This window comes from Cygnus olor, chromosome 1, assembly GCF_009769625.2.
Source record: "Cygnus olor isolate bCygOlo1 chromosome 1, bCygOlo1.pri.v2, whole genome shotgun sequence".
Lineage (NCBI taxonomy): Eukaryota > Metazoa > Chordata > Aves > Anseriformes > Anatidae > Cygnus > Cygnus olor.
Window position 1 is genome coordinate 129963498 of NC_049169.1, and position 25143 is coordinate 129988640.

The 25143-nt window shown below is 39.8% G+C and overlaps 1 protein-coding gene across 3 annotated transcripts in view; it reads right to left on the minus strand.

Moving 5' to 3' along the window:
- The window catches only part of EGFL6 (EGF like domain multiple 6), a 45744-nt gene extending 29845 nt beyond the window's left edge, over window positions 1-15899 (minus strand). For all 3 annotated transcript variants that reach the window (XM_040533528.1, XM_040533511.1, XM_040533519.1), the window contains exons 1-5: window positions 15789-15899; window positions 10867-10979; window positions 8640-8732; window positions 5671-5790; window positions 1836-1955 (exon numbers count right to left, since the gene is read on the minus strand). In XM_040533528.1, the coding sequence (XP_040389462.1) occupies window positions 1836-1955; window positions 5671-5790; window positions 8640-8732; window positions 10867-10979; window positions 15789-15868 (526 nt within the window). In that variant the 5' untranslated portion in view covers window positions 15869-15899. The remainder of the gene's footprint in view (window positions 1-1835; window positions 1956-5670; window positions 5791-8639; window positions 8733-10866; window positions 10980-15788) is intronic.
- Between the last annotated feature and the right edge of the window lie 9244 nt (window positions 15900-25143).

Below are 25143 nucleotides of genomic sequence, written 5' to 3' on the forward strand. Positions count from 1 at the left end.
ATGATCTGGAGGACTTGTACTATTGTGACAGAAATAACATAACTAAGTGTGAATTTAGGTTAAGGACATTTTAGTAAATAGTACCCATTGCAAAAACTTTTTTCCATTGTATTTTGGACAATTTAAATATTTCCCAGCTGCAATTTTCAATCTTCTATGCTTGCCTGAGTGGAAGAAATATTAAAACAAAACAAAAAAAAATAAGAATACAATAAAATATCATTCTGGACCAAGAGCATTACCCATTTGGAGGCCAGGTGAGCTCAGAAAAGAAACGCTAGATTGGAAAACAGGGAGGGTAAGAAAGAAGGAAACAAAAACCACTTTCTGTATCAATTGTTTTTGAAATTTGGAATTGGTAAAATGCTTATGAGTTAGCATTTTAAATGAAAACATACTGATTCAAAAGGACAATTTGCATGTCAAGATTTAGCTAAAGTTATTTTCAGTTCCAGACTCCTATTGAATACTTGTTGCGTATGAAACTGCTACTGGCCCTGTTTTAAGATGAAATTGCATAAAAGTATTTCTTTTGCATAAAGGTATTTTTGCATAAAGCAATATTTCCCCAAATTTAAAACACTTCAGTGGAGAGCATCTGTTGTGAAAAATGAATGCTTTCATAGCCTTTCAAGTTTGTTTGTGATGACCAGTAACAGGAACATTCCAGCTTTGGAAAGGTTTCTGTTACATGCTGTCAGGGCCTCCTGTGTACTCTGTGAGGTCTTGCTCTCCCCGGTCAGCTTCACCATGGACCTCTACCCACTCATGAACCAAGGAGTCCTATTTCAGCTCAGTCCTGGGCCTTGAGTCTCTGTCCAAACTGTGCTGTAGTTACACCCATTCCCAATCCTTCCCTGTCCTCTGGGTGGACCTCAGAACGACTCTGTAGGTAGATGGTCTCCAGACGCACCTCCTGAATGGCCTCCTTAGATGTATGTTGTAGCCTTATCTCCCACCCTGTGTTCCATCTCTGCTGTTCTTGACTGGACCCTCTGGATGGACACTGGACCTGATTTATCACCTTTCCTTGTCACTCACCCTGTTATCAGCACTCTCGTCTGCCAGCATGATGAGATGCTGTAGAAGGGGGCCCTGGTCAGTGAGGACACAGCACTGTGGGTGCTGGGGTTGCATATTGCTCAACCCGCCTTGAAGAACTACCCTGCTCCTGCTACTCCCTGACATGCACTTCACTGCCACTGCTTCTCTAATTCTTGGACGGGTCCCTGCTTTGGAGGGTTTGTTTCACACCCATTGGTGTTTTGAAATTAGTTTAGCTTCAACGTTAAGATGGGTACCAATTCAGCATTGGATCGCAATGCTGTGGCACTGCCTTGTCAGATGCCACCATAAAATTGGTATCATAGAACAAAGTGTTATGAAGTAACGCTAACTTCACCACAGGAAATCCCTAGGTAAAATGACATTGAGGCTTCTGTAGAAAAATCCAGAAGTTTGTATTGTAGGTTATCACAATACAAGAAAGAAACATCTCGACACAACCCCAAATCCTATCATGTGCTATGTCAGTAGGACAGCTTCCTGTGTTGTACGTAACAGTCTCGGAGAAATAGAGAATCTGTTAATGACTCCAAAACACGTTAAAACATCTGATTATTTATTGTGGATGGCACTAGCCCAAAGAATTACATAGCCAATGTTAATGAGAAGAATTATTAAAAAAGCATGCAAACTTTACATCACATTGCAAGCAACAAGGAGCATTATTGAAGTCAGTGAGGAGGGCTAACTACTTATTACCCTTTCCTCAGACTCTTGAGGTTTATGGGATCTTATAGAAAAGAAGCTGAGAGTGAGCTCTCTAACCATACCAACGCATGTCCTTCCGTTTGGTCCCAACTGAAGGCCAGCTGATGGACAAAGACATTGTACGTCCTCCTTGACTTTCTCACATCCATATTGGCAATTAACCATGGCACAAGTCCTAGAGCCTGAAAACAGAATTTAAAAAAAAATAATGTAAAATCTAGGCTGGAAACACACACTTTGTTATTATGTTAGATCTGAATGAATGCAGAAAATTGATGAGAACAACAAAATTCCATTAATCATTAATCAAGCTATTTATACATTAACACAATTCAGCAGCTCTTGAGATAGATCTCAAATTCTCCCTCCCCTTCACTTTGTTCTTTCCTTATCTGCCCTTATGCCTCCTTTTTTTCTCTGCTACCAGTTCTGTGACTATTATCTTTTAGATTCAGAGAGAACTGGTCAAAGCAGAAAAAAAGGCTTTTTACATTTTTCATCACTACAGTTTTACCATACAGAAAACTGCAATTCAGTAAAGAAATATTTTCATTGCTTACCACTGAGCATGCTCTTAGTAGACATTCTGATTTTAAAATTATTTAGCCTGATGAAGTTTGAAAATGCATTTTATTTTAATCCTTTATTTATATCTTGAACAGATACTTGAATCTAAAGAAGCACGTGGTAGTCAGTACACAGTAGATTGGCTATGAGTGTAAATTATTGGAGATGATTTTGGTAAGCCTGTAAATAGAAGTGTAGGGATCTAGATATTGTCTGAGAGAGCATTATGAGATGCTAGAAAAGCAGGCCAAATGTACTAAGTATGTAGGGAGATGCATCTTAAATCCTGAGGATATTCTGCAAGCATTAATGTTATGATGCCAGGGAGAAAAGTAGCATTTGGAAGTGTTTACTGGAGGAGTTAGAGGTGTGTGCAAAGGAAGTACATTCCACTATGTCGCTCTGATTATCTATCTATTACTATATCACACAAACTGCAAGACCTTGAGTCCTAGCTCACCACCTAAATAGAAGAATATATGGATATTATTTTAAAATGCAACACATTCATTGATAGAAGTACCAGCAATTTCAAAATGGTGTGTAATGAAGTGTATAGAAAAGACAATGATGTGTGTGAGTGCGCATATATCTACAGCCATATTATTTTAATATATAATAATGCATGTTATTTCTGTCGCTATTAAAATTAATGTTTAATCTGTGGTAAAATTATTTTTTTTAGGCTGGTTTATGTAGATCCTGTGGATAAGCAATAAATATTCAAGGCCAAAAATTCACTGTATTTGCAAAAGCAGTTTACTTTTGTACAAATGAGGATGTACACAGTAGCAGTGGGTAAGATTAAAAAACATGGACTGTAGATCATGATACTTTTGTCACATTATCTACCTCCTAAGTGGCAATAAAGAAACTTACTAAACATCATTCTTCTCCAATTGGTAATTGTCTGTTTTCTGTTATGTTTGAAATCTCTATTGCTGGCTATAGTTAGACAGAATATGAATGGTTTAGATGAACTGCTAATCAGATTTAGTACAGTGATTCCTGCAGAATTTGTGTGACTGTCTTAGGTACTAACCTACTATCTACTTGAAGCAATGGTTCTCTGTGGCTCAAAACCACATTCTTCTGATACCTTTCTGTTTCTAGTACCACAGTCTTTCAGCATGGTTCTGGATAAGTCTGACTGCTCAGACAAGGTAGACTTCATCTTGTTAAGGAGATTTGCATCATGGAGAATTTGATTCAAAAGGAACTACATCTTGCTCAAAATGTTTGCTTGAATAAAACAGTAATTAGGTAAATAAACTATTTAAGTAGTGAGTTAAACCAACATTTCATCTGAGCACACGCTTAAATTAGCATCAAGCAAGAGGAGAGTCTAGTAGACTTAACCAAGAATGATTTCTACTTGAACAAACAATTTACTATTTCATTTCATAATCATGTTTTATGCCTAAAAAAATAAAAGCTCTTTGAAACTGGAAGGTGTTTCTTTACTGGAAGGTGGTAAAGAAACAGGATGGATGAACATACAGGTTTCTGCCTCCTGAACTACAGCCATGAAGAATGAAGGCGTCCATTCTACTGAAAACCATTTTTCCCCCGGAAATTTGGATTCAATCTGTATCAGTGCTTGTCAGGGTTCCACCACCGTTTTAATTTGGGAAATAACATTTGTGTGCCAAAGTGAAACACCCTTCAGGGCTCACAGCTGCTCAAGCAATTTTTTCATATATACTCTGAACAGGCCACTGTTGCTGAGAAATTCAGTGTTTTGTGCTGGCTCAAGCAAGGTATAGCACAACTCTGATTTTTGTACAAATTTAGTACAAAGTTTTTTAAATCAGGAAACCTATCCTGAACCAAGACTGGCTTAAAACTAATCAAACAAAAAAGGCTTGTTACAGTCTGGATTTAGTTTTCTGACTTGGTTCAGTAGTGTGGCTCCTACTCAGAGGAGGGAGAATGACAGATGGATGGGACAAAGGAGGAACAAGCTCCCGCTGGGCTCAAAGGGAACTGGGCTCAAAGGATAGGTTTCTTTTGACAGTACCTCTGGTTTCTGCCAACTTCAGCTGTCCATAAGACAGCAGCGTGACTGAAACCAGCTCAGTTCATGATGTCAGCAGATACACAAATTATCTTGGATGTATCCATTTCTCAGAGACCTCAAAGACCCCACAGCTGTTGTCTGCTGTTGAGATCCACCATGTGCTGCAGGGAAGGGGAAGCCTTCAAAAGCTCAGACCCCAGGCACCTTTCACAGCAATTTCAGTCTTCCTGCCATAACAAGGAGACAAACTAGGAGATCTGGCTTTTCTGCCTGCCCCAGAGCTGCTGACACTGCAGTCCCCTGAATGTTTGCCAAAGCTGGGTATTTTTCCAATTATCTCAAGACTGACATCAAACTCACCAGATGGACACCCTAACTGGTGAATGGCTGTCTCCAGAGTTTGAAGATATATAAATTTGTTCAGAGTTTATGATTGTCTCTTATAACCATGGGAATGGCTGGGCTGCACCTGATACAGCTACGTTCAGGACAGGCCTCTAAAGCAGATTGGTCCACTGCTGAGACCAACTAGCTTTCTTGTCCCACTGATGCATCTGCTTCAGCCCAGTAGACTCCAGAAAGGGCTGTCCCCATTTTACTTAGGGTTTTGTGAAATTCAAAGCAGAAATACCTGCACTATTTCAAACAGATAAGGGGCAAAAAGAAAGTGTTTTCTAGAAACAAAACAGTATCATTGAAAAATAAGAAGCTTCCTCACATCTGAAAATCAGGTTGACTAAGAAAGCAGAATGCTTTCCTTTACATGCTGGCTTAAAGACCGAGAAAATAGGTAGAAACACAGTTCAGATAACCCTTAGCACAGTGGACAAATGTTTGCAAGAAGCCAGCAGCAACTGTAGGAAGCATATTAGCACTGAGAGAAAATAAGTTAGTCAGGGAGCACAGAAAGGTAAAGCAAGAATAATGCCGTGAAGTTCAGCACAGTAAAGCATAGTCTGTATTGGTGCTTTGCTTGGATTGATTCATTCATCCTTATTCAACAGATGAACCAGCACAGCTACGCGCCAAGCTCATACAAGCTGTCCTTCATTTGAAGTAACACTATCAAAGATTTTTACTTCCAGCAGGACAAAAATTCTTCTGAGCACCAAAAACAGTTATTACCTAGTTCACTTTGTCCATATACTGCCAAACAGAAAACCTCTGTCAGCTGCTGAGAGCACCAAAGAGCTGAGGCAAAAATCCTATCCTGAACAAGCTAAATCCATTCATCACACGAAGAAATTTTGCTGGGATCAAATGTGATTAGATCATTTTGGTGTGCCTATCCTATCAGCTCTATTACTTACTTGCACATGTGCCATCTGGCATGAGCATGTACCCGTTGAGACAATAGCACTTGTAGCTGCCATGTGTATTCATGCATCTGTGTTCACAGGGACGTGGTTTCAGTCCACATTCATTCAGATCTGCAGAATTCATTGGAATTAGATGATTGCTGGGTTTATATACATATATCCATACATATAGCCTGATAATATTGCTTAATGCCTTTAATTCCCCACAGTAAAACAGCCTGGATTGAGAACAAGCCAACCCCTTGCAAGATGAGAATTTAGCAGACCATCTGGCTGAAAGAGTGCTAGGAAAACTAACACACAGACTTCTACACCTGAAAAAGTAATGCAAACTCTGGCCCCATCTGGCAGCTTGTTAGGAAGGAGTGGAGGGGCGGAAAGAGAATTGTAGTTGCTGTATTATCTGGGAGTTATTTTTCTGGATTTCTCTGATTCTAGCTGGATATTTCAGCCCTCCAGCTGACCTCTGTACTAGAAAGGCTAAATCTTTATCTGAAGCTGATTTGCTCTTCTTAGTCTAAAGTGAAACAAAGATATATATATATATATTTTTTTTTTTTTTCCCTGAGCTACACATTGGCACCAAAGTTATCAGGGCAGGGACATATAGCCAAGATGAAACACCAAATATAAAGAGTCATGTGACATTAAGAATGAAAGTACAAAAATCTCAAATTCTTAAAATCCAGAGAATAAAAGCATCCTAACTCCTTTTTACAATCCAGGATTTAAAAGGATTTGCAAGACACTAAATTGATTTCAAATTCTCAATAGCTTTATTTCACTGGTAGAAAACCAGAATCCTAAAAAGCTCAATTTATGTGGTATAGGCATCACTATTGTCAATGGTATTGGTTCTGTAACAAGGGAACAGCGTCTGTGTTTGTGATTTCTGTGAACTGACACCTCTACCTCTTGTATTTTGATACCTGATTAGCAAACAGACAGAACTCATTAACAGAATACACCAGCACATGCGACCCATTCAACAGGTGCTTAACAGCACATGACCAATAATATAATTTCAATGAAGACAACTCTCCCAGCATTTAGCTTGCAGAGCTCCAGTTTTAATGGGAGAAGCAGCTGTTCTCACAGCTATGCACCCTGCAGACCAGAAAAAAAAACCTCCAGACCATTCAAAGCATAAACTTTGTGGTAGTTATAGATGTGTGTGAAGTATTTGTTACAGCTTAGTTCAGGGAAGAAAAAGACGGTTGCACTCAGCTATTTAAACAGAGTCTGTTTGAAAAATGACAACATATCAACTTGCAAATCACATTGGGCTTTCTCTGCTACTGAGCCTCCACTGAAAAACCAAGATTCTCGTAACAAAGAAACTAGAGGTGAAAAAAAAGTCATTCCACTTAGACCATACATTTTGAAAAGTGCTTAGCTACACCTATATTGCACAATGCACAGTAATGCAGAGATAGCATACACAGCTCTAAAAGAGAACCTATGGAGATAAGGCTAATTTAGCTCAGACTCAGTGGCAGACTAATAGAGTCCCCTTATCTCTGTTATTTTAGTTAGCTCACGTTGAGCTTGCTCAGCCGGGCATTCTGCTGTAAGGACAGACCGAGGCTGTATCTGCCTGGAAATTAAAGAGGCTCCGAGCATTCCTGGCTACTGGAACATGAACACCTATATGGCTATACTACTGAAATAGCTCCTGGGCATTTCTGGCCTGTGCCAGCCACCACCTTGCTAAAAAAATTCCTGGCCATACTTCATAAGACAGAACAGCCCAGGGAGCTACTGGACAATTTGTACATGCAGGTCTACATAGTGCTTCCATGAAGCCTTAGACTTTGAATCTACCGCAAGTGCACAGAACTGACCTTCTTGCCTACGGAGGGCATAGCAAATCCAGCTGGAGTTACTGCACAAAAAAAACAAGCAGGGGGCTTCTCTGTTGTCTTTTGGTACACTGAAGTTGCTAAATCATGTTGGAGGTTAAACTTGTTGGTTTAGAGGCTGAGGCTGTACTGGTAACCATGGATCTATTATACACAACCAAAGCTGCTGTTTGCTCTCTAGGAGTACCAAGAGGCTGACTTCTTTCCCTGTATCAAAAGTGCATAAGATGGTGCTTTCTAAATACTTAACATTATAGCTTTATACCATGTTGCTTGAAAGATATTGTGTAGTAAAAGAGGGTTGTTCTGACTCACTAAAAATTCTCTTATTTTTCAATGTCAATGTAACATTTTTAAGCAAAGACCACAGGTGCTTAGGAAGGTAGCATCAATAGACCCCTCCATTCATGTGGTTCTCATTCCATGCTTCACTCATCTGTGCTGCAGTAGGAAGGCCTCTCCATGCACAGTGATCTGCTCCTTTCATCTGATCACATACAGAGATCATATACTGGAACAACAACAAAAGCTGAGGTGTCACCACGGTGTTGGTGGAATTATTGCAATGTCTAACTGCACGCTTATGGAGGTAAAGTGGTGCATTCAAAGTTTCTAAGTATGTAATTCTAAAAAAAAAAAAAGAAAAAGTCAGCATATGCAAACAGATGGCATTGGCCCGGGCAGCTTGAGAAATAACACATCTAGCATATAATTGCCTGTCTTTCTGAGGAGGTTAGTTAAGAAAATAGCACGGATTTTTAGTTTAAAAAAAATAACATGGGTTCCAGATTTGACTTTTGGCTCTTCCTTTCCTATATAATCTTTCCATGCCTTAATCCTCTGACTATAAATGAGACAGTTTGCCCTTGTCACCAGCCTGCAGGAGATACATGATATAGGATCAAACTCCTGTTTGCTGAAGGAGGCTTACAGTTTGCATCTCCAGTATCCCAGGCAAGAGCCTTAAACACTAAGCTCTGCTATGTAAATAAGAAAAGATCTTATTTTACTATTTTGGAAAATGACAATTCTTAATAAATGACAAGAAGACAACATCAGCAGTCTGGTTTCTAGAGTTATATTCCCATGAGCACAAACCTTGATTACAGGTTTTCCCTGTAAATCCAGGAAAACATTTGCATTTGTTTGGTCCCAAGCACTCGCCATACTTGCAGCCATGTCCACAGATAGCTGGGGAAATCAGGCAGAGAAATTGAGAGAGAGAAAAAAAAGTTAGATGATTCTATTTGAGAACTCTTCCCCTGCTTAACTGCCTAAAAAATTATTGCAGAAGTTCAACATCCTCCATACTTCTCCCTCTAGTTTGAGCATGGTATCTACTGATCAGTGCATTATTTCTGCTGGAGAAAATGGTTGCTAGCGTGGATTACATGAACACATGCTTTTCCCAGTTTGTAAAGACCTGGAAAAGAAGGGGCTCCTTTTAGCACCCTCCCAAATGCTCCTTTCTGCCATGGTTACAACTTACATTTAGTTTTGTACTCTGCTTTTTTCCTATTTTTGGGAAGCCATATGTGAGAAGCAGCTAGCCAGCAGCTTAATTTTCTACACTTGGAGCAGGGAAGGGGTGACAGCACTCTCCTGCAGCCACAGAAGACCCTAGAGCGGTTTTCTGTTTTTAGATCTCCTCTCTTACAGCTGAGAACATGTCCATCTCATGGTGGAATACCCAGAGTACATCTGTCAAACCAGACAATTGTCCTTACCACACGTCCCCATATTTACAATTGCATCAGATTTACAATGACTTGAAAGGGCTGGGCTTATCCTCAATGTGTTAAAGGGTAGAAGTTCTCTAACTCTCATCATTAGTCAGAAATTAAATGCTGGCTTTTATAATGCTTAAGCCTTGATCTTTAATACTTCCTAAAGTCAATGTGATGATCAAAATGAGTGTTATCTGGGAAAATCAAACTGAACATGCATTTAAGTCAGTACTAGCTCTAGAAGAGCAGTAAAAGAGTATGCACCCGTATGGGCATCCAAACTACCTTGTGTAATTAATCTGCTTTCTGAACTACAGGAAATAGGAAAATCACAGTTACTATATTAAAATTCATAATTAAAATTAATCCTGCTGAATTCAAGCATCTTCTCCTACATTTAAAAGATTCATTCAGAAGTACTGAACCGCTGGCTCTGCGGATTAGCCATAGTTCAACATTGTCCCTGCCCCTGAAAGCAAAGTGGCATAATGTGAGATCAGTTGAGTATTGACACTGAAACAGAGTACAGCACTGCATCTGGATTTTCAATGCAGTAGTACACTACAGTTGTTTTAATGAAATCTGCCAAAGAACCACCTTAAAAACTTATGAAAATTGGTTTCTAGTAAGAAAGTAACCTATTGCTTTAGAAGAGACCAACTTAATTCCACTAGCTCGAAGTTACATTTGCTGGTTGTCCCTCTACTATTCTTTTGCAGCAAAACTAACGTGCTGTTAAACAATGCAGAAATATTAATAAGTGTATTCATCACTTCTTTCTTTCTATAAACTGATATGCTATATATACAGAGCAGAGACATTTTGGCACCTTTCTGTTTAAAGCATCAGTCAGCAGTGAACAACTCTAAGCCTCTATTCAAATTCACTAGATAGACAATGCCAAACTCTGGGGCAACAGGTGCAACATCTGAGAAAGATTCCTAAAATACGTATTTTAGGATTTTGTTGTGTTTTTCCCAAGCAGAGCTAGAGGAAGATTTCACATCACCTTTCCTTTCTCCTTGGGATCTGTAGACCTGTAACAAATTAGAAATTTCTCAAGAGTCATTGATTTTCTTATAAAGCCAACAATCCACAGACCAGAATGCTGACCTGAGCTCAAGTCAGGTGCACTTATTACTTGGGTTTTATTTGTATTTTTAGAAAGTTAAAGCTTCCTGGTTCTCACAGGCTGTGTAGTTTTGAAGACAAAGGATACCAATTGATTTCATGGGTCCATATGTAGCACCAGAAGATGCTGCATTTTTGGCATTTATTTGACAGCTGTAACAGCACAGGCACTGACGAGTTCCAGTCTCTCAGCCACGGTATGCAGGAGGTTAGCACAGACGGCCACTTCTGGACCTAAGAATTTTTAAATCTGTATTTTATTGTTTGCTGTTATTTACCTAAAGCTCTGCTTTTTTAAGGAGATACTCTCTCCAGCATGTTTTTTTCATTCTCCCACCCAAGTGATAAGAGACTTCACTCCCTCACAAGCTTTCTTCTGTAACTTCTGGCAGATTCACATCAAGTCCTTTTATTTGTACCAAGTACACAGCCATGGAGAGGAAACAAGCACAAACTGTTAGTATTACCTTCACAGTGGCCCTTACTGTTCTTTTTCCAGCCGTAACAGCAATCCATCCGAGAACCATAGCGACACACCCCAGGCTGGCTCACAGTCACCAGCTGCCCACGAACTCTTGAGCTGCATAAGAAAGGATAAACACTAGCTCCAGCAGGCAGGTACACTTTAATCCATTCCTCCCTATATTCCTTTGTGCATTTCTCTCATGTTTTATCCACTGTCAGGCATTTTCATCTCAATGAACCTCGGAGTATTCAACACTTCCTTGGCAGGAATGCAAAGTTGCATTAGATGGAGAAAGGGGTGATAGGAGCATCTCACCTGCAATAAAACAACCCTGCAACATAAATAACATAAATCCTTTCTAACGAGAAACATGGCAAAGAAAAAAAAATAGAACCAGGGCCTCTGCTAGAATTAGTCTTTTTTTAATCTCAGTGAAGTCAGTGGGGCTACTGCAGCTTGCATCAGAGGAAGAATCAGGACTGGATATATGCTGCCATACCTGCTCAGCTCTATTGCTCTGGATGACAAATTACTCGTTCTGCAGAAAAGCACCTTTCTGAACATCAGTCAGCCCCACAGATCCAGTGTCTTGCAGACTTGCAGCCACCGTGTATGTGCACATTGATGAGATAAGTGCAGATATTCCCAGGCATTCAGGTTGCACAGGACTCCCTGATCATACAAATGTTAATTTAATCAGCCAATACAGCCAGGTGGCTCAAAGTTACTGTGTGGATAACAGCTGCAAGTGTTGGCAGCCCTGCAATGTTAGTTGTCAAAGTTGTACATCTGATGGAAATCTACAACTTGAATTGTCCTTGAATTCCAGGCTTAGTCTATGCTGCACGGGGTGCTGTGACCCTAATTATCTTCTTTCTCTGCTTGCTGTTACTTCAGCTGCCTATATCCTCCTGTACTTGTATGTAAGGGTTGCACTCTTACTGCAAACATCGCTAATGCATACTATTAAAAAATATATACATACACTTCAAAGGTACAAGATGTTACTTCAGAGTTGCCTTTAATGTGTGTTCTGCTTGCATCCCAAAAAACACCCCTGAATTCAGCTGGATAGTGCTATGACTCCCCTGGAAGGTTAAAATGCCTAAAGCTCAGAGGAAATAGACTCCTATGACTTTCCAAGAGATGCTCATTTCCACAGGAAGACAAGCTCATTTAGTAATTTTTCATTTAATAATTCAGTTCAGAATCAAGTACATGAAAGTGTCTTTACAAGGTATACAATATCCACAGGATTTTGGTACAAACTTCTCTGAAAACTGGAAGATCTTCCATAATACTGTGAATAAAATGAATATAGCTGAACTTTACAGACGCTGCCCTGGACAAGGTCTTTCTCTGGTTCTGACTTCCAAAACAAGCACCAGGCTAAAGCCTACCTTTGGCAGTGGGAAAGGTAACATGGATCATTGAGAGTCCACCCAGATACCAAAATCTGTGAGCAAAACCAGTTTTGTTAGATTAGTCTTCCTATTGCTGTCAGAGGTTCAGCATTTTGTACAAATTAAAGAGATAGGGTAGATCCTGTCAGGGCAAGCAGATGCTTTCAAGGAGAACATGACTATGACTTTGCTGGACATTGCTGGGAGAAGCAATGCAAACCAGAGGTGTCTGATCCTTCCCTAAATGGTATTTGTGTAGGAGTTCACCTATAGTACCTAGAGGCCTAAATGAGATTGCTGTGCTTGGCACTGTCCACTCGAAAATGCCTGGCCTCAAATAACTTGCAGTTTAAATGTGTGACTGAAGAAAACCCGAGCGTGTCATCTGCGACACCAGTCTTCATTTCTAGTGAAGGTCTGTCCTCAGACTCAGCAGCTTATGGCACTGGTGCAATAGGCAGCAAGTGGCAAACAGAGCCATACAGAGTGCTGAAGCAGCAGAGAAGTAACTGATTTATGTGGCTATGACATTGCTGACACTAGTAGGATAGCATTTAATGAAGTACATTGAAGATGAATTATAAAAGCTTCTGCAATAAGCCAGGGCCTCATTAGTTAGGATGACAAAGAAATAGCTGGCCATGCTAGCTGTCACAAGATCCTTGTGAGACACAAGCACAGGTATTAAAAAAATAAAAGGTGGGACCTTTGGATACTTCAGTCAAAATTCCAGCAGTGACAGGAAAGTTTTACTGCTGCTATATCAGGATATGTTATGTACAGCTCTTAACATCCAACAAACATCTACATGTTTGACAGCTCAAAATCAGAGAGAGAAAAACTTGCTAAGAGAGAAACTACTATAAAATCAATTTGTTCTTGTGCTACTTTCCATTGCGGCTTTGAGTTGGGCATAAGAGTAAGAACACAGCCATGAGCAAGCTTGAGAGTCTTGAAGAGTACTGAAGAGCCAGGAGGACAATACTTATCTAATTTTAAGATACGGAGTCTTTCACAAACTGAGAAAGCTGTGATGTTGCCCATAATGATACAAACGGGTCTGAATGAAGTCATATCCCGTATTTTTATTCATCTGCTGCTGAAAGAAATTGTTCCTCTATGAACTAATATAAAGAGCTTGAATTTTATCTCAAAAGAAGTTAGATTAATGCACAGCAAAGCAGTCAGATGCTGGCCAGGCCAAGGCAGTTATATAACTCCATACCTACAGTGACATGAGCAGCAGACAAAAAAAAAACAATTGGATGTGTGATGTGAGGTCAGACCTTAAATTACTGTATGTTAACTTTGACCTCTTGTAGTGGTTTACTTAATTTGATATAAAAAGAGAAAACTTAGGTATTTATAACAAAACACATTCAGAAAGTTCCTTTGCTCTACTGATCAAGTGGCTAGAGAGATCTTCCAATTAAGCTAGGTTGATTGATATGGTAGGACTGATACCCTCAATTGCTTAAACACACACCTGCAAAGGAAAATATTACAAGTGCAATAACTAGTGAAAGAAGGAATAAAGCACACCTGGATGCTGGGACTTATTTATTCAACTGACTCCCTCTGCCACCCCACAGTATTTTTGTTGTTTCATTCTATAAAGTAAGAAAAAAGCTTTGCCTTGCATCAGCTTCTCAAAATTAGTCTATGACCATGGACCAATACAAGCTACTGCCCGCAATACCAATGGGCAATCAAAATTTTCATATGTGGTAACTGAGCAGATGGCTGTGCTGGACTGTAATCCTCATCAGCAGCCATTATACCAGTAAAGTAAATAGAAGTAAAAGTCCCAACAATGGAAAAAGTGACTTGTCACGTTCTCCTGACTAGTGAACGTGAGTGATCTATTCCCTGTCTGACCAGCACTATATGACATTCGCAGCTGCAGAGGAAAAGTGAGCAAGCCTTCAAAAGGGTGATTTAACCAAGCAAATAGATAACAAAAGTCAATTATGGTTTGAGTTAAAATAAAGTTGGTTGTTTTCAGGTCCTATTGATTTTCTGTCTTTTACTAATGTTTTCTGTGTAGAAGGACATTTATGAGCTTTTACTTTTTTTTTTTCCCCCCTCAAGACAGCTGCTGAATAGATTTAGTGCACTATTTCCATAAGATCTCTACAGGATACTTTTGGTCAGCTCCTGCACACACAATAGCTGCCTGCTGCTGAGGGGAAAAAAAAATCTGTTACATTCTTAGCAACTTCCACTTAACTTCAAAGACAGGATATTACCTCTTTCTTTAATTTTGCCTCTGAAAAAAAATCTGGACATTGTTGCTAGCTAACAGATAGCACCAGACCTCAAATTTTGACCAACAGGTGTATTCAGAACAAAAAGATGGTTTTCTACAGCTTAGCAGTTTGTAAAGGATTCCTAAAAAGTCTTTTATGAGAGCATGCCGTGCAGAAACAGAAGTGAACATTTTGTCAGATGACAGCACAGGAATTTTGTTTGCTTGTTGGAGTTATACACGTATAATGGTATTAAACAAAACCAACATGCATCACCTATTATCTTTTAATGACTGTCTTAGATATCCCTTTGGTCTGTCTCAGGCACTCAACACAACAGTTCTGCTTTACTGCGAGCCCCTTCCAAAACACTAAATACAATTTAGCTTGGGCTTGCAGAAGTTCCTTTAAGTCCTCCTGTGACCACCAGATTCCTTCAAGGAAGGGCTCAAAGCAGAAAAGTTAACAGTCCAGGTGTTGAAAGCCACACTTCTAAAGGACAAAAATAATCATAAGTAATTCATTTTTTTTTTCCAAACTGATTTTAATTTCTACTCTTTCCATCTATTCAGAGCCAATATGATTTCTTTGTTCTTTCTTTGCTCTCTTATATTAAAACCTCTTGTCATCCACGACTTCCACCAAGATGCTCCAGCTGCTCCTCTTTTCCCTTCCTCTCAAGGAAAAAGGGAGAACGACAGTTTTGGTAGAAGACAGAGATACCATCATCCAACATCAACTGGGACAAGACAGGCTGTAGAACAACCTTAGGCAGGGGTTCCTGTTGGGTTTCCCAACACACTGTGAAACAACATCATTATTTTTTAATGAATACATCCATCTTTGCTTCAGGTAACTCCAGGTTATGCTTTGTCATAACAGAAGACACCAATTTTGCTTTGCAGTTTTACACTTTCCAAGGTGTTAGGAATGCAAACACCCAACATCTCACGAAGATATTATCTCAGGAACACAAGCATTTATTTAAGCGGGACTTGACTTTGAGAGCAAACACGTTTCCTACGGCAGCGGGTTTGTGGTCGCGCTGTAACAGCACATTGCCACTTGTCGGTTACGCGCATCCACTGTCAGACCTGACAAGAAGCAAACAAGCCCCCCACCATCTGCAAGACCATCCCTAACTGCCGCGCATTCTCCTCCTAGCTACCCCCAGCCGGGGGCCACCGGCGGAGGTCGGAGCCTCTCCCCCCCCGCTGCCGGGGGTCGGGGCCGATCCCCTCCCGCTCCCCTCCCGGCCCGGCCCCGCTCACCTGCCCGCGGCGGCGAGGAGGAGGGCGGCGAGGAGGAGGAGGAGCAGCAGGAGCAGGGCACCCCCGGGCGCCGGCACCATGGCCCGGCGGCGGGGCGGTAGAGGCGGCGGAGGCGGGCGGGCGGCGGGACGGGGCTCATAAACCTGCCGCCGGGGGGCGGGACCGCCTGTCCCGGGACCCCCGGGCGGGGCGAGGGAGGGCCGGGGCCGGGGCGGCGGGGAGGGGGCCCCAGGTCACCTCGCTGGGGAAGGGGCAGCCCCCGGGGAAGGCGGCCTGCCGGGGAGGTGTCCTCGGCCCTGCCCGCACCTCCGAGGGGGTGCCCTGAGGGCTGGTTTGGGTCCCGGTTGTGGGGTCTTAGGTACCTTGGGGCTGCTAAGGCGGCTGCCCGGGGGCTCAGCTTGTTATTTAAGAGGCTAAAGCTAATTAATACATTATTTCTTGGTAGATAATCCTTCGGCTTTGGCGTTGCTGCTCAAGGTATTTGAAGTGCCTCAACCTGTGTATCCTAGGGTAATGCTGGCGTTTGGGGGTGCTGGGTTTCATATTAGACAGGTTTTTGTTTTTTTTTTTTTTTTTTTCCAGATTCTTTAAGAACTCTTTCCTTCGTTCCCTCTTTCCCTCTTTCCTTCTTTCCCTCCCTCTTTCTTTTTCTTTCTTTCCAGTGCTGGAGAAGTGTGGTAAAGTGACCAACATTTGTCAGCCAATTTCTTTTTTTTTTGTGCAGTATGGGTAAGTTATGTTCTGTCTGTGTGGCATCCCTTGATGCTTTCCTCCTATTATAAAAGTACCCAGAAGGAGAAGATTTTTTTTTTTTTTTCCTCCCCTTTCCTTCGATACCAATGTTGACACTGATCTACCTGCTAAACACTTTCTTGTGTAATATTGTGTCAAAAAGTATTGACTCTATTCCCAATTCCCAGAGCCTAATAGGAGCCATTTTCCCAGTCCCAAGATCTGGATAATTGTCCCTTCTTAAAGCAACTTTTTTTTTTTTTTTTTTGACAGAAGGGAAAGCTGGGGAGTAAGTGGCTTACCTGGCATCACCCAGGAAGTCAGTGGCATAGGAAGGAAAAGAAGACAGATCTTCTAGCGAGGTCACTTGCCCTGGGTCATCCCGTTCAATTCTGAGAGTGTCAACCAGCATTCCTCAGCAGATTAAGCTGGGATGGTTGACACAGTCAACAGTGCTAGCTGTCTTCAGTCCCCAGGGACTGGCTGGAATGATGAAGGAGAGCATTTGTAGGCTGGCATGTTGAATTTAGCACACGTCTTTGGGCAGCTTTTTTTTCCTGTCATCTTTACCATGGGAATGGGAATGTCCAAGAAAGCTGGGATGGCAACTCTTTGCCATCTAAAATGATCTAAATTGAGGTTTTCTTGTGTTGCCCATCCACTGCTGGTTTTGAGTGTTTGCCAGGCTGTCATCCTGATTTCTTCAGACACCTTAAACTACACATATCCTCCCAAAATAGATTTAAGTCATCTTAGCGAGTGAAGCAGTGGAGCTAAGTGGAACAGTGGAGAGTGTAGCAAAGTTGGGTCTACCAAAAGGTAGGGAATTTAGTTACAGGATTCAAATTACATGTAAATAAATAACAGGAAAATTGCTATGCTGATTATGTGCTGTATAGAAAGGTACAGACATACTTTTCTTGGCTGCTGGTTTGCACAAAAGCTGGTTTGCATCTCCTCTGCTGTCTTTCTGAGATGCCATAGTACCTTGAGACTCTTCTAGTCTGTTCATTAGATTTGCCTTCCTTCATTTTAGTTAAATCAGCACTGTGTAGAAAGCATTCCAATTACTTAAGTCTGTATTCAAAGACACATGGTTTTCATTATGCACATTTGTTCCAACAAATGGAAATGAATGTATTGTTTGATGCTGGACTTGCTATTCAAATATCGATCAGTATTCAAGACAAGTTTTATTGGTCAGAAGAGAATTCAATTCTGAATTTTATTGTTTATAGTCTGCTAAGAGCTATAATTATTTCCTTAACATCCTTCTTTTTTATAAAGAGTGGCTTGTGGATAGATAATAAATGATTAGCTGAAACTCTGTCCTTGATTTAGAACAATAATTAGAGAAACAAGAACAAGGGGCTTCATAGAGAATGCATATATTTGCTAGGATATTAATATATCTGCATTCTTTGGCCATCTTAATCTGCACGATTCTGAGCTTTCCCGAGATCCACTGTCTCACGGCACTTTTTGGATAATTCCCAAGCTGAGAAATTCTCAAGTCTAAGGTAATTAACTCAATTTCTGAAAAGATGGGACAAAAAAAATAGATTTTGTTCACACTTAATTAGTTTTTGCCTTAAGCATCCAAAAAGTTATGTGCATCTCTGCCACAGAAAATGTCAAGGCTCCAACTATACTTTCATTACCTGTGAATGTGAGAAACTTGTTAAATTATACTTGTGTGATCTGATTATAACGGGAATGAAAATTTTAGGAAATCAGCCGGAGTCACAGTGTGTGAAATGATCTCCATTAGAGTTATAATGCTAATTTGCCAATAGAAGATTGCAGGTTTATACTAGAGGAATTCTAGTCTTGCTCTTGCCACTCTCTCTTCTTTATTCACACTGGCTGATGTGGCAGATGCTCCTGTGCCCCACAGTGCAGTCCTGTAGGTTGCTCCTACCTACCAAAGGCTGGCCTGAGAGCAGCACAGCCTCCACACACAGCTTCTGCTCAGCTAAAACTCCGGAGCCTGGTCGCTTGCTTGCTGTAGAAGCCGCCTCACTGTTGCCTTGCAGTGGGAGACAAGCTCACTGTAAAACTTCACTCAACTACCAAAGCATTGTTGCTTGTCCAGAGTGTCAACAGGTTGTTTAAAGGACAAAGGGGAAGAACTTGAGTTTCTTTTGGTAGTATTTCTGCCTTCTCTTTGTTCTTTTTTTTTTTTTTTCCTGTCCAAATGCACTAGCATAGTTCTGATTTAAGATTTATATACTTTTATTTTATTGTATTTTTTATTTTCAGTAGTTAGGGATTGTATAAGAGGAATCTGAATTTGGGAAGACATTGTACCAGCTTTTCAGTAGCAGTGGAACTGGTGACATGGCAGTCCAAGGCAGAAGAGCTGAAATGAGTCTTTAGTCCTTCTTTTGGGGGACAATTTTAGATAGAAAGGAAATTAAAAAAAAAAAAAAAAAAGATGAGAACAGCATGTGTGCTATTGCACTGTGAGGTGATAAAAAGGCTCCACCTATACTTTCAGTTTTTTTTAGTTACAAACAAATCACACTAGCTCAATATAATTTCCTAACATGACCAATTTTTTTCCTTCCTCTAAGTATGAAAAGTACTACTCTGGCAGAAGGTGAAGAAGAATCAATAATGTTGAGAGGTTGTCACAGCAAACTGAGGTGAGCTGCACTGAGTGAATAACACACAAAATGTCCAACCTGTGTTTCTTACATACTAGTTTTTAACTGGGCCACAGACAGAAGGCATTTGATGGTTTGGTATGTTAAAGAAGACTACCAACTGAAGAATGGGGTACAAGAAGTTCATTATTTCAAAATACATTTATATGACTGTAAAATCTAAACAATTTTACTGCAAAAACTGTTATTTTTGCAGTTCTTTGGAAAATGTATGATTTAAACATGCATATTTTAATATGCATTTTAGAACTTTTTTTTTCCCCAAAAGGCAGTTATGAAGAAGAAATGGTCTTTTGCAATAAATTTATAAATGGCAGCACATAATCACTAGCACAGCTGCAGAGGCCTGATGTCACAACACACTGTTTCCAGGGAGCAGAAGCAACAACAACAAAAACACTAGAAAAATAATTTTGGAAAGAAAAGAGAAGATATGAAAGAACTTCACCTGAAAAGAAGGTATCTGAAAATGAGAATTTCTGTGAGAGATTTTTTTCTCTTAGAGAAATCCTTACCTGAAAATGATTTTGCTTCTTTTCACCCAATGTACTTATGAGCATCAGTGCAGTCATAAACATGGTTAATACTCATAACATCTTTGTATTTTTTGCTTTAAAGACCATTTCCAAATTAATGATAGAACACAGAGACATACATATGCATAGCAAATATGTATGGTTTTGGTACCACTTTTATTTCTGTGTATTCCTTGGCCATCTGTAGAACATATTTTTATTTTTGTCAATACTGCGGTTTTGTACCAGTGAATCTACATTTATTTTGTACTACCAAGTTTCATTGAAATAACCTGTCTTTCCCGCCTGCACAAATGAGCAGAAAAGTCATGCAGCAGAGTTCAGGAGAATGCGCTGTCTTTCTGAGCTGCTCCCAAAGGTCAGCATGATCTCTTTTCCATGGTCTGTGAGCCCTGGTGGTCCCTGCTAAGCAATAAATAGTAGTGCTTGCTGGAATAGGACTGGCCCTGGGTCTCCTCCCACTCCTGATGATTTGCAAGGGAGCAATTTACTGGGGTTGTAGTCACGGCTGTCTGCTGGATGAGAAGGTAATGGGCAGTCTTTGGGCCATCCTCCTTCCCATCTGGCACTGAGCTCACGCAGGGGCCAGTTCATATCAGGCTGACGTAAGAGTGGCTCATGGCTTCCAGAGTCATCTTTAATATGTCTTACAGGGATCTCCCACAGGTTTCAGATAACCCGTTTAACTCTGTGTAATCCTGGTCCCAAAGCAGAGCTCATGGCTTCTCTTGTCCATATATTTTCTTGAAAAAGAGTAGTCTTCTGCAGCGTTAGTGAGTTAAATACGTTTATGCTAAACTGCAAGTGTGTAAGTGGATCGCTGGAGGGAAGCTGTTGACATTTCAAATTAAAACCTCTGATCAGGTTTAAGTCTGCTTGACTTAGGTATTGCATCTCTACAGCTGTTGGATCACATCTCCCATTGAGATACATGTGAAAATGTGCTTATAATAAAGGAGTGAAAAGCCTCAAAATGCGACTCATTCTGCAAGCCTATTTCTGCTCTTGTTACAACTGTGCAGCATTTTGCTGTTGATTTCATTAAAGGTTGGAGCTTTGCAGGAAGAGGTATGAAAACACAATATTTTAAATTTTACCTTCTGCATCTCAGTGACCTCTCTATGAAATGAAATCTTGTTTTCATCACTGATATAAAATTGTGCTTGTGTTTAAAGGGAGCATTGCACATATAAATTAAAATATACTGCAGAAAGCATTTGACCCATGAGGTGATATGGCTTTGAGATTAACTAGGTTTCTTACTAGCACAGAATAATCCCCCAATATTTCCCTTGTCAGTCACATGAAATGATTACCAGCATTGTGTTTAAAAGGCAGCTTTCAGTCATGCACAAAATGCTCTCAATAAAATTCCCTGGTCAATAGCAACTTAATCGAAAAGCTGACTTTGATTTGGTTTGCAGGTCATAAATGTTGCAATTATTTAAAATAAAAATGCTAAGCCAAATGGTAAGCATTTTATATTTTGCCTTCAAAATTAAAAATAAGCTTTAAAGCAATTTTTCTATATAGTTATGGTATTTTAGCTTAATCAGAAATAATCCTGCTATAAAATTGTTACAGTCTTTACAGTTATGATTCCACTTCAGGTCAATCATACAATTCCTGTGAATAAGGTTTTAGGCTTGAGCCATAAAATAAAGATCAGATTAGGCTTTAGCGAAAGTCATGGTTCTTTTATAACTCATAGTTATCATCATTATTAGCAATGTTAATCCCAGATAAACTGTTGAGCTGCTACAGAAAAGTATTTTCAGAATCTCTACGGAAAGATGTCTCTTTTGAAAGGCAAGAGTGAAACACACATATGTGCTTTCTTCTTATTAAAACCTACTTGGAAGTCAGTATCTGTCTCCTACTTACAGTGGCAACTTATTTGCTTTGGCAGAGGTTGGTGAAGCCTTGTAGTGGCTGCTCTTGCCAGCACCTTGTCAGGTTCCTGGCAGGCAAAGAACCATGTAGCATTCTGAGCTCTCATGCTAAACATGTTTATGTCCCGAAGTGAGGAGTGGTAACAGCAAACAGAAAGAAAACACAAAAAAAGAAAAAGAAAATGAAAACCAATGCTGATCGTTTCTTAAAAGTAAAATTATTTTTGAGGGCCTTTTATGGTTATCAATATTCCTGCAATCTTTTCACCAGGTAAGCTGTGCTATAAGGTAGTTATGGTAATTGTGGTGGCTGAGAGAAGGGCTTCTGACTTAAAATTATACTGCCATATGGTTGTGTTTGTCTTCCTTTATAATCTCTAAAACCAGATTCTGGATGGAACAGTTATTTCATCAGCTTAATACAATCAAGCACATAAGACCTTGAGTGTTCTCATAGACTTAAGTGTACTCATGGCATATTTTGCAAAGTGCTGTGAAATGCCCTGAGTTTGTATTTACTTATTTTTTTCATACTCGCTACTTCCCCTGTGAAAGTTACTGAGGACCTGTTGTTTACGCTTGTAGTTCTCATTTGGGGGAAGAGTGGGAGTCTCCACAGCATGCTGAAGTACACAATGTGCATGTGATGGTGCAACTCCAGCTGAACCACGCTTAGCAAGGTGGGGATCGGGCTCTTCCCCCAAGCACCAAGTGATAAGACAAGAGGAAATGGCCTCAAGTTGCACCAGGAGAGATTTAGGTTGGATATTAGGAGAAATGTCTTCACTGAAAGGGTTGTGAAGTATTGGAACAGCTGCCCGGGGCAGTAGTTGAGTCACCATCCCTGGAAGTCTTCAGAAAACATGTAGATGTAGAGCTTAGGGACATGGTTTAACGTTGGGCTTGGCAGTACTATGTTAAAGTACCAGTACTATGTTAAAGGACCAGATGATCTCAGAGGTTTTTCCAACCTAAATGATTCTGTGATTCTATGATTTTTCCTCTAAGGCAGTAAAGCTTGTACTCAAAGGTATGGAAGTATGGGGTGGAAGATGGCTTACTGAGGTGGTGAAAGAATTGAGCTAGGCTTGCTCCTTTCTTTCCCATGCTTTAAGTATCCCTTCCACTAGAAAGGAGGGGATTGCATTTTCAGATTAGACTTTGAATTCTGAAGAGTCATGAGTAAAGAACCTAACACTGAGTATCAATATATAATGCCCCCCACGTGAGCTCTTGTTTCCCAGCTGGCCTATTTTAATTGATTCCTATACGATCCATGTATATATCAGGGATTACTATTTCCAACAGCTTTGTGAATGAATGTAGTAAGAAATCACTGTGTGTTTTTTTACTGAGGAATTTTATAAGTATAAATTCCTGGCTTTTGACGTGATTTTCTTTAGTTTCCGGTTTCCTGCCAAAAAGATTCAGACTTTTTTTTTTTTTCCATATTATCTTGAATCATCAAAATGTAGCAGTTCAACATTTGCGAAAAGAGTGAAAAAAGTCAGGATTAAACCAGATACAGCCAGACAGAACTTATCATGGATTCATAGCTGAAGTGCCTCAGCTTTTGCTAATTTGACATTGCCCTTTGAAATTATTGTATGGAGTATGGCAGTAGATTACATTGCATCCTGAAGATGCTTCCTTGACCATCTCAGTACAGGCATGCTCAGTAACAACACAAAAATCTTAACTTAGAGGGGAAACATGGAATGTCTTCCATGTAATATTTTTAATTTTATAGAACTGATTGAGAGGAGGGAGATGGTAACAATTTGAAAGTCACAGACCTGAGATTTTTTTTAATTAAAAAAAAAATCAAACACTTATAATTAAATTAAACAATAAGGGATTTTCTTCAAAATCTATAATGACACAGTCTTGTTAGGATTGTTATTACTTTTACAATAGTGGTTATTAATATTTAACATTCCAGTTGCAGCATTGCTTAAAAACCACTATAGTCTCTAGCATAGAAAGTACTATTTGCCCATGTCATACCTATTAATAATTTTAAATTACAAGACAGACTTAAAATTAGTAATGAATCTTTTTTTGCCTTTGAGACTTTTTCTTCTCTTCAAATAATATGTATGGAAAATTAAAAATTACAGCTGAATTCTTTTCATAATCACCTGGCATTTTGGGAAAACTGTCAGTGGTCAGGAGGCATCCAGGACCACTGGAGTGAGAAATGCTGAGCAGCTGGGCTCTGCATCTACTAGAGGAGGCTGAGGGTCTAGACGTTCTTCTCTCCTTGTACGTTTCCAAATGATCATATCTATCTTGAAAGCAGTTATATTTCTGAGAGGCAGGATGTAGAGCTGCTTTGCAGAATTCTTCAGACCTCCTCTGCGTGTTAAAGTACTTAGTTTCTATAGCAGATATTTTCTCATGTTGCAGCTGAAGTTACTTGTATACTGAATGGAGGGTTATGACTTATATCTGTTAAAACAATTAAATCCCCTTAGTCCATTGAGATAATTCAGTTATGTATAATGACCATCTGTTATTTGTGTGACCATCCAAATAATTTTGGAGAAAAAGTTCTCTAATAGCAGGGAAAAGTCCAGTCCGAGAGTGGCCAGAGACTGATTTCCCTATGCAAAGGTGTTCTGGGGGGAAATCTGTATGGCTTTACATCTCAAAAGCATTTGGTCCTGTATTCTCAGCTGACAGATTTCTATAGTTTAAATGCTAGCTGCAAAGACTACCCTTCTGTTATCAGACACGTGAGTTGCAGGTTCTCTCTGCATCTTAGTATTGGAAGTAAGCGTTAGTCTACAATTCTATTTTTTTCTTATGTTGGAGATATCAATTACCTAATCTCTAATTAGGAGTCATGAAGTAGTCATGAAGAAGTCAGGAAGGACCTATGAAGTTGAAACAAATACTTGAGCTAGAACATTTAGATCAGGCTTTGGCTAGAATGAAAAATAGCTCAGTTACAGCTTTAAGGTTGGAAATATTGCTACAATAGCAATCCTGACTATGTCTCTTTTTTTAGATTACTGAAGTTTCCATTTGTTTTGCCAAGTAGTTTCAGATCAGGTCTTTGCAGAGTTTTCATACAGTATAATAAATAAACTGAATAAACTGAATAAACAGAAGAATAAGAACAATCCATTCATTTCTTAGAGTGAATCACTCTACTGGCTTTAACAGACCATTCAGAAACATGAAGAAGTCATGAATGGAATTTCTGAATTGAGTTAGAATCATGATTATAAAATGAATTGTGATTAATTTTTGTTTTTGCTGGTTGAGTCTCAGAAATCACTCATTTAGTATTGCTTCAGGCTATCTGGAGTATTAAAATCAATATGTGAAAGCTGACATTCTTGCAGTCATTTAGCTAGGATCTGAGACTTTAAGAAAACTGTAAAATATCAAGAGATTTATGAGATCTGGTAGTATTGCTTCCCTGACAGTGTGTGCTTGAGGAGAAGTTGACAGACTAGATTGTTAAAAGTAGAGCACAGGTATTAACAAACCTCTGCCAGTAGTAAAATTTAGTGAG